General features: G+C 58.5%; 1 protein-coding gene across 1 annotated transcript; it reads right to left on the reverse strand.

Moving 5' to 3' along the window:
* Nucleotides 1-4,514: 4,514 nt before the first annotated feature.
* Nucleotides 4,515-9,022, reverse strand: SLC25A45 (solute carrier family 25 member 45; the record flags this gene model as incomplete). The annotated part of the gene is given in 7 exon segments (XM_081098827.1): nucleotides 4,515-4,783; nucleotides 4,919-5,177; nucleotides 7,242-7,427; nucleotides 7,668-7,739; nucleotides 7,882-7,925; nucleotides 8,927-8,968; nucleotides 8,971-9,022. Coding segments are annotated over 7 exon segments (924 nt in total).
* Nucleotides 9,023-11,700: the final 2,678 nt, after the last annotated feature.

Below are 11,700 nucleotides of genomic sequence, written 5' to 3' on the forward strand. Positions count from 1 at the left end.
GGGAATTTTTTAAATTGGTTGCACTTCATCTCCGGAAAACCTCAAGATCCTTGTATGCTAAGCAACCAAGAGAAGGTGAATGCTCAGAGCCTTGTGGACTGTGGACGGAGCTTGCCCAGATTGCTCAGAATAACAGGAAGCTATCAAGGGGGACAAAGGGGTAGGGTAACTTGATCAAAATTGCATTTGAAAAAGTTGAGTTATTGTCCAGACTCAGGGCAGGAGCAGGGCTGTAGTACAGGCACACCTGGCTTTATTGCCTTTCACGGATGTTGCACTTCTTACAAATTGAAGGTAAGACCCTCCACCAGCAAAAAGATTATGACTTGCTGAAGGCTCAGATGATAGCATTTTTTTTAGCAATATGGTTTTTTTGGTGGCAGCGGTGGGATCAATAGGTGTTTTAAAATTAGGGCATGTGCATTGGTTTTTAGGCATGATGCTATTTCACACAATAGACTACAGTATTATGCAAAAACAACTTTTATATGCACTGGGAAACCAAAAACCTCATGTGACTTGCTTTATTGCAGTATTCCCTGTATTTCAGAGGTCTGGAACCACGTCCACAGTATTCCTGAAATATGCCCTTGTTAGGATTGGAAAGAAGGGAGTGAGTCCTAGGAAACTTCAGGTTAACAAGAGTTGGAGGCTCCTTTGAAGCAGGAGGGGAGGGGAGGGAGAGCTTCTTTGAGAAGGGGCCTGAAGGCTTCCCTCTGCCACAGGGCACGGCAGCAGGAGCAGGCGCCTTTGGGTGGATGCTCAGGGATCTGTGACCAGAGGTGGCAGTGTGTGCCTGGAGCTCAGGACAGTGGTCAGACAGAGACACCAATTACGAGTGACTCCTCTTTTTTTAAAAAAAAATATTTTTTTATTGTTTTCAGAGAGGAAGGGAAAGGGAGAGAGAGATAGAACCATCAATGATGAGAGAGAATCATGGATCGGCTGCCTCCTGCATGCCCCCTACTGGGGACCAAGCCCAGAATCCAGGCATGAGCCCTGACTGGAAATCAAACCATGACCTCATTCATAGGTCAACACTCAACCCCTGAGCCATGTCGACCAGGCTAAGAGTGACTCCCCTTAAAGAAACTACAGCTAAACTCTGCTGTTCAGTGAGTCTGGCAATAGTGACGTATACCAGAACCATTCTCACCCTGTCATTCCCCCTTTACCTGCACGTGTAGCCTTATTGTCACGATACGCATAAGTTAGTCTCCTGTAATTTCTCCTACGTGTTTGCCAAGTTATAAGCCCTTTACATGCGTCCCTCAGACACCACCCCCATTTTTAGCCCCAAAGCAGTTCATTGACTATGTCCTAATTCTTAGGGATTCCTTCTACCTAAATGAGTCTCCAGAATAATGATGGCCGCCCAGCTGGCGTGGCTCAGTGGCTGAGCATTGACCCATGAACCAGGAGGTCCCCGGGACTCGATCCCCTGAGGGGAGCGTGAGGAGGCAGCCAATCGGTGATTCTCTCATCACTGATGTTTCTATCTCTCTTCCTTCCTCTCTCTGAAATCAATAAAAACATATTAATCTAAAAAAGAATAATGATGATCTCTAATAACATCTGTTAATTCCTGAAGGAATTTAATGTGCATATTATGAGACCCTGCTGATGTAAAAACATCTAGCTCTTAAAAATATCTCCAGCCATTTCCTGCCTGACTCTGTTTGTCTTTCCACCCTCCATTCCAATACTGTTGTGAGTTTTCTCACTGCTCATGCTATGCTTACCCTCCCTCCCCTGCCGCTATGCTTACCCTACTCACTGCAGCTCCTGCCGGCCTAGGGGGAGGGGCTGCGTGGCCACATGAGGCTGCCACTCTCTGGTTCTAAAGAGCTCAGAGCAAGGGAGCTTCAGCCCCTCCCCCACAAGATGCCTCTGGAGCAAACCAGAGAAGGAAAACGGAAGTGCAAAGGCAGGCTTATGGGTGAAATTAATACCCCAAAAAGGATTTCATTTTTAGAAAATCATACACAAGGATTTTAATATCTTAGTCTCTTGCTAACTGGTAATGTGGTGAGAGATGGCAAACTTCAGAGGACTACCCTGACCTCTTGTCTCTTCTTTTTTTATTTTTCTTAATTTTTTAAAATGTACTTATTGATTGTTTAGGGAAGGAGAGAGAGAAACATCGACTTTTGTTGTTCCACTTATTTATCCATTCATTGGTTGACTCTTGTATGTGCCCTGACCAGGGATCAAACTCACCACCCTGGTGTAACCGGATGATGCTCTAACCAACTGAGCCACCCGGCCAGGAACTCCTGTCCCCTGGCCTGGGTTATAAGAGCCACCTCCTCTTTCACATGCTCTTGGCTCCCTCCCAGCCTCAGACTTCCCTGAGGTCTTCCCATGACTGTCGTGTCCAGCCCCAAGTCTCTGGCACCGCGGCAGTGCTGCACGGCCACCGGACCCACAGGCTGACCAGCCGGAAGGAATTTGGGGGGAAACAGGCCCAGGAAGGACAGTGCTGGCTCAGGCAGACCCCCTTGTCCATCCCGGGAAGAGGCTCCCTGAGGCTGGGGGGAGTGGAGGCCGCCAGCACTAGTTCAGGTCACTCCCGACTCACAACTTGAAAGGGCAGCACGCTTCTGCTGTTAGGAGCAGCCAGACACCGTTACGTGTGTGGAGTCACGGGAGAGTGTCTCCCAACACAGGCTCCTGCGCCCAACCTCAGCTTCTGCATCGGGCAGGCCCGGGTCGGGCTGGGAGTCATTCTAACCGACTCCTGGAGGACCTATGCCGCTGCTCCCGGACCACACTGGGACCACCGACCACGGAACTGCGGGCCCTCACCCACTGTGTGAGGCGGCGTGAAGGCTAAGCAGTCCCCCTGGTTCCGGGCCAGTGGGGCGCCTCCTGCACCCTCAGCAGTCCTTCCAGGGCCACCGACAGGGAGGAACTGCCTTGTAAGCAAGTGAGGGGCAAGGTGCACGCGTCACCATTTCTCTAGCAAGAACCACGCACAGGCCCCACCGAGCTGCAAGGGAGGTTGGGACACAGCCCGGCTCAGTGGCCACATGCCCCGTGGCCGTGCTATGGCGATGGGAGGAGGGAGAATGACTTGCAGTCTGCGAGCCACCACCTGGTGAAGGACAGCTCCGATAAGCACCTGTCAGGGCTGATGCTGGCAGGCCCACCAGGTGGACTTGAACTTAGGTGACTCAGGGGAGACTGTCATAGTGCCCAGGGAGAGCAGGGTAGAGAGTAACCGAGCTCTGGATGCTCTGGAGATGCATCCAGGAGGCTGTGTGATGCGGCGCACCAGCTGTGCAGCCTGGGACGAGTTACCTAGTGTCTGAGCCGAGGCCACCTCTGTCACGGTGGTTCGAGCGCTTGATTGTCTTTCTAGGCAGCGCGCGGGAAAGGGCAGGGATCCCGGCATTCAGGTCACCACGAGGGGGGCCCAGGTTGATCTCAGACAGATTAGTGGGTACAAACCCTGCTCAGCTTTATTGCCAGTGAAATGAACCCTCTGCCAGTTTTCATGCCCACTGGGCAACTGAGATAAGTAAAGAAAGCTTGTGCCACGGATGGGAAAGGCTAGGCAGGCACCCTGCTGCTGGCACACTCACAGCTCTCAGTGAGGGGCTGGCGGGGGTGGGGCGGGGGCAGGACCACGGAAGCAAGTGGGGTGCTTGGAGTTAGCGCAATGCCACTGCCTTCAGCAGCCATTTGCCAGGCTGCTCTGAGCACAGGCTCCGAGCTGGGAAATGATCAGATGTGCGACCCCTGCCTCGAGGAGCTCCCCGTTTAATGGGGAAACTGAGAAGTCAATCGGCCACAAGGACACAGTTGGGGCTGTGGTCAAGGTGATCTGCAGACCCCAAAGTCAGCCTGGGGAGCCGAGGAGGGACCAGGAGACAGAGCTCAGTCTGGGTCTGGGAGGGGCCCAGCCAGAGGGATGATGGAGTCACCCCTTGGCAATGCCCAGTGTTGGCCGGGAGGGACTAGACCTTCCAGGCTGGGGGTGATGAGGGGCACAGCTTGTGCTGGGGCAGGGCTAGGCTGCCGAAGCTGCTGAGGGAGAGGAGAGCTGGTGGAGGGAGGTGCCCCATCAGGAGGGGTGGAGTTCGGGCTTTTCCCTGGAGGGGGTGGGAGCCACTGAAGGACGTGGACCGCAGGCGGTGTAAAAGCCACACTTGAGTCAGGGGGAAGAGGTGGGGAAGGAGATGGGGTGGGAGGCGGCTGAGGGCGCCGCCCTGGAATCCAGGGGAGAGTTGGCAGCCTGGCAGGTGGAGGGTAAAGTCACAGGGTGGCCGGGATGTCTCCAGCACCACGGCTTAAGGTAGCTGTTTACGAAGGAATTAGGACAGGGGCGGGGCCTGCTCCTCACCACCTCCCAGCCCCATCTGCACCTTCCAGGCCGCGCGGTGCCTGGACAGGAAGGCTGAGACTCTCGCATTGAAATCTCAACCTGGTGCTTTCCACTTGGCCTCCGACCTGGCAGGCGGGTGGCGGTCCGTCCCACCTGGGGAGCTGCGGGCAGCGCCTGTGCAGCCTCATCCCCACAGGTGGAGGAGGTACTCGTAGCTGAGGAAGGTGACGGCGTTGACCGGAAAGGCGCGGGCACTGTTGATGGTCAGCCCCCGGAAGAAGACGCCCAGGCCTTCCTGCCGGGCGCTGCTCACCATGCAGTCCAGCAGCCCCTGGTACTCCCTCCGCTCCAGCCCGGCCATCTGCATCCGCGACTTGATCACGTCCAAGGGGGTGGCGGTCACCCAGGAGGTGATGCCGGCGAAGCCCCCTGCCACCAGCACTGTGGTTGAGCCTGGGGTCGCGGGAGGCCGGGGCAGGGTCAGACCCAGGAGCACCCTCGCCTGCCCTCGCCTCCCCCCTCCTCCTCGCCGGACCAGCTCCCCACCTCACTCCTCTGCCCCCCACCCTCTCACAGCCCCTCACTTACTGGGGTTCTGGCCGCCTGGCGTGGCTTGGCGACAGAGCCATTCATAGCTGACGAAGTAGATGCCCAGTGTGGGGGTGTCCCTCAGCGTCAGAGCCCAGGCTCCCCGGAACAGCCCCCGCGGCCCCTCCTCCTGGAAGATGGAGGCCGCACAGTGCACGGGCCCCCGGTACCGGGGTGGGGGCCCCCCGTGTCGCGCCCTTGGCTCTGTCTGGTTTTGTAGCCGAACTTTGATGAGGTCAAAAGGGGCCAAGCAGTAGGCCTGCAGGGAAAGAAGGGTGAAGGCCCGGGCGGGGCCAGCTTGTGCTGAGGAGGAGGAGGAAGGCAGAGGGCATCTTCCCGCAGGACCTCCCGCTGCCAGCGCTCAGCTTCTCATGCTCAAAGCTGGGGATGGGCCAGGGGTCCTCCCCGAACCCAGGACTGAGCAGTGACTGGGTCTGAAGAAAGCGTGCAGTCTGCCCACGCACAGGGTAAGTAGGTCACCGCGTTAGTGCTGGGGTCTCAGCCCCCAGCCCCTGGGCACACCTCTCAGGTGGCAAGCGCTGGGTCAGCCCTTCCTGCCTCTCGCACACCCTCAGCTACTGGTGCCCAACAGCACGGGGGTGGCCGTGCGCCTGTAGGTCCTAGAGCTCTTATCACTGGCTGAGGCACCTGGAACTCAGAGTCGGGGTGGTACTGGCACCTAGGTGGGTGCTGGACATGGAGGGTGGTTGGGGGAGGGGCTGGGGTGTGAGGGAGTCAACCAGGTCGAGATCAGTGAGGAGAGAATAGAGGCCATAGGGAGGTTAGCGCAGCATTTGGGGGCGACATGAGTGTGTGTATGTGTGTGTGTGTGTGTGTGTGTGTGTGTGTGTGTGGAAGGTGCGAGGGCTCAGTCCCTCAGCCTGGAGATGGCTGATGGCAGAGGAGACTGGCGAAGGCTCTGGCAATGATCTTTAGAGGGTGGAGGCCAAGTTGGCCGGCTTCCTCCCCTGCGAGAGGGGCCCTGATGTCGCAGGCTCCTGAGCCCTCGGCTCCAGAAGCTGAGGGGAAGGCTGGGCCTCAGGTAGGGTGGCAGGTAGGGCCCACCCTCCCCACCCTCCCCACCCTCCCCACCCCACGCCGACGGGGACAGTGGGGACATCAGGCTCTGCTGCCCCCACTGTGTGACGGGGTCAGCCTTCGCCAGCCCACAGCAACCCTCGTGCCCAGCAGAGGTTGTCAGTGTGCCCTGTGCTAACCCGAGTCCTGCCCAGCCTCCCTCCCACCTCCACACAAGACACACTTTCTGCCCCAAGACTGAAGTCAGAGGCTCCACAGCCAGCGGCTCCGGTTGGTCCCGGACCCAGTGCCCATCGCCACCCCCAGCCCAGGACTGTCATCTGTTCTACTTTCCAAAGAGCGGGGGGGGGGGGGGGGGACGGGGGGGGGGCTGGCTCAGGCGCTGGGCCTGGAGCTGCAGTTCTCTTCCTTGCTTCTGGGGGTGCCAGGTCTCCGAGCGTGGGAAATATGCAGGCATGCGCCCTGCAAAGAGGGGCAGGAGAAAAGCCAGGCCCTTTGGGGGTCTCATGAGTTATTAATTCACCTCAGTGAGCCCGCGGCCTGTTCCTTGTCCTCGCTCTCTGCCTGTGAGTCTGTCAGGAGCCTCAGGGCAGATGCCAACTAGAGGGTGACCTGAGGCGCCTGGCGGGTGTGGGCGGGGGCAGGCACACATCCTCTGCCGCTATGCTCGGAACCCCCATTCAGCTGGGGTTCCCCTGGGTGCCTGGAGGCCCCTCTCCCCCCCACCCCACCCCTCAAAAGCCCAGGTACTTAAGTGCTGAGAACAAAGACGGAAAACAAATGGTCGGGGTTACTTAATGATTAATTCCCGGGACCTCTCCCAGCGGGACCTGTGGACTGGGGCCCGGTGATCCCAACCACCCAGGCTGCAGGCACAGGGGCTGAGCAGGGCAGGGCGGGGCTCCCCTTGGAGAGACCCTCCCTGCAGCTCTGAGGCGGCAGACCCCCCGGGGGGTGGGCAAGCCCTGTCCACCTCAGAGTGGGGCGAGTGGGGCGTCGGCTGCTCTATGGTGTCCTCTCGGCACCATCTCCCCCGCCCACCCCCTGAGCTCTCTCTCTTTGGCCGCCTCTGTTCTGCACCCGCCCTCCAGGCCTGCAGGGTGGGAGGCCGCTGGGAGCAGCAGGAGCTGCCATTTCCCCTCCGCCTCTCACATTCCGAGGGGACAGCCATGGCCTGCAGCTGTGGGTCCGCAGATGGGGCTGGGAGGGGCAAGACCGAACTGCCCACCTCTGCCCCCGCGTGTGCGTGTGCGTGTGCGTGTGCGCATGCCCCTGCCGCCCTGACCTGGAGGAAGCCCCCGGTGCAGCCGGCTATGAAGACGTGCGTGTAGCTGGGCGGCTGGAGGCGCCGCTCGTGGTGGGAGGTGGCCGTGAGCGCCAGCAGGGCGTTGCTGTAGACCCCGAACAGGACCGAGTTGACCACGGCTATGCTGGCGATGGGGAAGCTCATGCCCTTGAAGAAGCCCAGGATCTGCAGGGGGAGGACGCACTGGGGTGGGTGGGGGACCCGGGCCTCCCCTTTGCCCTTCCCCGCCCGGCCAGGCCTCCTCCAGCTGGAACCACCCAGCCCCAGCGGTAGCCCCAGGCTTACTGCGGGAGTAAGTTCTCTGGTCTTCTCTCTCCCAGGGCAGAGCCCCGCCTAGGAGGAGGGAGCTGGTACCGACGCTCAGATGCCTCCCACCCCAAAGCCCCAGAGAAGCAGGCCACCCACCGACTCATGGCGGTAAGTCTTCACCGTACAGTCGATGATGCCTCGGTAGGTGCTCTGGGTCTGTAGCCGCACCTGGACGGGAAGGACGGACAGCGGGACGCCCGAGGGGCAGCAGAGGCAGGAAGGAGCCTGTCAGCCAGGCCCTGCCCTCAGGGCAGCCTGCCCTTCGGTTCAGGTGCCCTCTTTCCCCCTCGGGCGCCTCCCCTACACTCACCTTCACAGTGTCGAAGGGGTGTCCCAGCACCAAGCCCAGTGCTCCTGTAGTGACAAGAAGGTGCTATAAGTGAGGCCAAGCGCCAGGCTGAGGGAGCAAGTCTGCGCTGAGAGGAAAGAGGGGTTCAGGCAGGAGAGAGGGCAGGGCCTTCCACAGGCTCCACAGAAACCCTGCTGGCCCCGTGCGCCTCCGCTCCAGGCGCTGGGCTGGGAGGGGGCGGGACCAGGGGACAACAGGAGGGCGCCCCAACCTGGCCTGAGGGCACGCTTGCAGAACGGAGAAGCCAACCACAGACTTGGGGTCCTCACTGGGCGCCCACACCCCAGTGTCTTGCTGGCTTCTCTAGCCATGACTCTGGAGGGGTGTCCATCCCTCCTGCCCCCCTGACAGCTTTCCTCCTCCCTCCCTGTTTCTCTCCCTCCCTCCCATCAACTCACAACCACTGTCCAGTTTGGGGCCTTGGTCCAGACCAGGCCCTGCCCCACCGGCGCTCTGCCCTGTCCGCCTGCAGTGCGTGCTTAGGGGAGTCTCGCTGGCCCCAGGGGCGGAGGGCACAGCCCGGCATCTCCCCGCCTCCTGGTCTCGCCCTCTGCAGCAGAGGCTGGTCCTGGAGCCTTGGGAGAGGCTGCATCCCCCAAGGCAGGTTCAGAAAGTCCCTCTATGTCTCCTAAGAGAAGTGTCCCCGGAAGCTGAGCTGGGCCTACAGCACAGCAGGCCTCAGGTCCGCGCCTCCGTTCATTGCCAGGTAGGGCACAGGCCGAAAGGGGGACACGGGACAGTGGATGAGGTCAAAGGTGACCTTCTTTCTGAGCCCCACACTGGGAGAGCGGGGTTCGAGGTGCAGGTGCTGTGGGTGCCTCCGGGAGACGCTCACCTTGGCTCCCCCTCTTGGCAGGTGTCAGGCAACAGGGCCTTGGGACAGCACCCTGCCACCTGTGCCTTCCTGGCCTCTTCCCTCACACGACTCCCAGCAGGCTCTGGGACCGCTGGCCCCGGACACTCGAGGAGCCAGGACTTTGGCCTCAGCTCCTCCTATGTCACCTACCTTCCCCAGGAAGTGGCCCACCACTGGGGGGACATGACAGAGGGAGAAAGAGGTCTCACCGGAGATCCAGCCGGCCACAAACTCCTCCACAGGCATCGTCCAGCCCGGTGGGGACGGTGGCTCCCGCAGAGCGGACGCGGTGAAAGTGTAACTACCTTCTCCCGCCCCGAACCCGGCTGATAACCTCCCACTAATGTTTAACCCAGGCCTTGGGCACCAGGAGAGGGGAGCAAGCCAGCCTGGGTGGCCCTGACGGCCTGGGAGGCGTGCAGTGTGAAATCTCATGGGGCCCGATGACGGCCACGGTGACCTGCCAGCCCTGCCAGCCAAAGGTGGCCTTGAAGTGTGAGCAGGACTGGGCCCCTCCAGGCTGCCTCCGCCAGCAGTGGTTTAATGAGTGTACTGGGGACAGGCCCTGCCTGGCCCGCACTCCCATTGGTGTCCCACAGCAGACAGCAGGCGGCCCGACTGAGAGAGCCAGCATGGCCACCAGGGGGCAGGCCTGGGCCCGGGGTCTTCCTGAGCCTTGGGAAACAAGGAAGCTGGCGGGGTGGGGGAGTGACTCACCCGGCCTGGAGCCAGGCCTCCTCCCCGGGTTGTTTACCGCTGCCTCCCGTGGCTCCTCTTCCTGAGCCTCATGGGGGATGGGGGGACTGAGTGTATAAAGGGTGGAGCACTTCTCTGCTTTGGAGGATAAGGCTCTGACTGCCACTGCTCTTGGAACAACTACAACCCAACTGACAGGGCAGGGACCCGACTCCCTCTTCTGCAGGATGAGGGAGAAGAGCGGCCGGAGAGGAGGGGGCTCTTCTTCTTTTTTTAAAAAAATATATTTGTATTGATTTCAGAGAAGAAGGGAGAGGGAGAGAGATAGAAACACCCATGATGAGAGAGAATCACTGATTGGCTGCCTCCTGCACATCACACCCAGGCATGTACCCAGAGGGGGATTGAACCATGACCTCCTGGTTCATAGCTTGATGCTCAACCACTGAGTCACACCAGCCGGGCTGTTAGTTATCTTGAAGGCTTCGAACAATGTGTGGCACAAAGTAGGCACTCAATAAATATTCATGAAAGAACGAATGAGCAGACGAGTCCGGGGCAGCATCAGTGGACAGCCCTGCACCAGCCCTCAGTCCCAGTTCCCGCCCCCCATCTCCAAAGGGCCTCTAAGAATGTAAAGGCCCAACCAGACCCCTCCTGCCCCTCCAGAACTGGTTGCAGCTCTTGGTTTCCCATCAGATGTTCCAAGGACCAGTCCTGCTCGCCCTTCTCTCCCTTCGCCAAAGCTGATTCCATCCACCCACTACTTTCTCGTGCGGGGAGAGGTCCTAGGAAGCAGGGTTTCATCTCTGACATCCTCCCCCTGGAGCTGCCCGGGGCTCCTTGGGCTGCCCAAGACCTTCTGGCGCACTGGCCTCTCACAGAGGCTGGGCTGCAATGCTCCCTCTGCTGGTTCTCTCTTGAGTGATGGTGGAAAATCCCTTCTGTGGGCCTCAGGCTACTTAATGCTTGCAAAAGTAGGGGACCAGCCTGCTGATTGCTGAGTCTAAGGCCTTGGCTCTAAAGGTGAATGCTCCCCAGCGCCTAGCAGAAGGACAGCCGCCAGTCCTGACTAGGTCTCCTCCAGTCCTGCAAGTCCCACCAGGTTAACCGTCCGCCTGGCAGAGCAGAGCTCTGATCTCGTCACTGCCAAATCCACCACACTCCCCCACCCTGGTATCTCCCCCCGCCCCCAGGGTGCCGCCTACTTCCCAGCCTCACCTGCTGTGCTTTGATTGCCCAGGGCTTCCCTGGTGTCCAAACCTCCCCCTGCAGCTCCCACTCCCCGAAAGCCCTAGCCAGTTTGGCTCAGTGAATAGAGCATTGGCCTGCGGCCTGAAGAGTCCCGAGTTCGATCCCAGTCAAGGGCACATGCTCAGGGCTTGATCCCCAGTAGGGGGCATGCAGGAGGCAGCTGATCAATGATTCTCTCTCATCATTGATGTTTCTCTCTCTCTCCCTCTCCCTTCCTCTCTGAAATCATTAAAAAAAAAAAAAAAGGGAATCTCTGCTCCTCCTTACCCTGCCTGGGTTTCAGCTTTCTCACCACCACACCTATGCCAGGCCTTAGCTTTGTTACTTAATCTTTTTTATTCTGTTTTATCATCATAAAATGGAGATATATACTCAGTGTGTTCTAAGGATTAAAGCACTTAGGCTGGGTCTGGCATATCCTATATGCCCCCCAGAAGGCAGCTACTGTTACTCTGATTTCCACTCCCAGGGCCATGAGGAGTGGGAGGGGGCCTATGCACAGGAGATGCCCAGGAATTGAGGACAGTTCCCTTCCTGCTTGTGGCATTTTATAATTTTTAAGGCAATCTTGTCATCTTACGTAGTTTTATTTATTTATTTATTTATTTAAATATATTTTATTGATTTGGTACAGAGAGGAAGGGAGCGGGATAGAGACTTTGAAACATTGCTGAGAGGGAAACATCGATCAGCTGCCTCCTGCACACCCCCCAATGGGGATGTGCCCGCAACCAAGGTACATGCCCTTGACCGGAATCGAACCTGGGACCCTTCAGTCCGCAGGCCGACTCTCTATCCACTGAGCCAAACCAGTTTCGGCATCTTACGTAGTTTTAAACGTGTTTCTATTTCACATTGATGTTTCTCTCCCTCTCCCTCTCCTCTCTCTCTAAAATCAATAAAAATATATTTTAAAAAATTTTAACACTTTAAAAAATAAATAAGCCAGAAGCTTCCGTGTCTCACCCAGGTCC

This window comes from Myotis nattereri, assembly GCF_964212035.1.
Source record: "Myotis nattereri genome assembly, chromosome: 9".
Taxonomy (NCBI): Eukaryota; Metazoa; Chordata; class Mammalia; order Chiroptera; family Vespertilionidae; genus Myotis; species Myotis nattereri.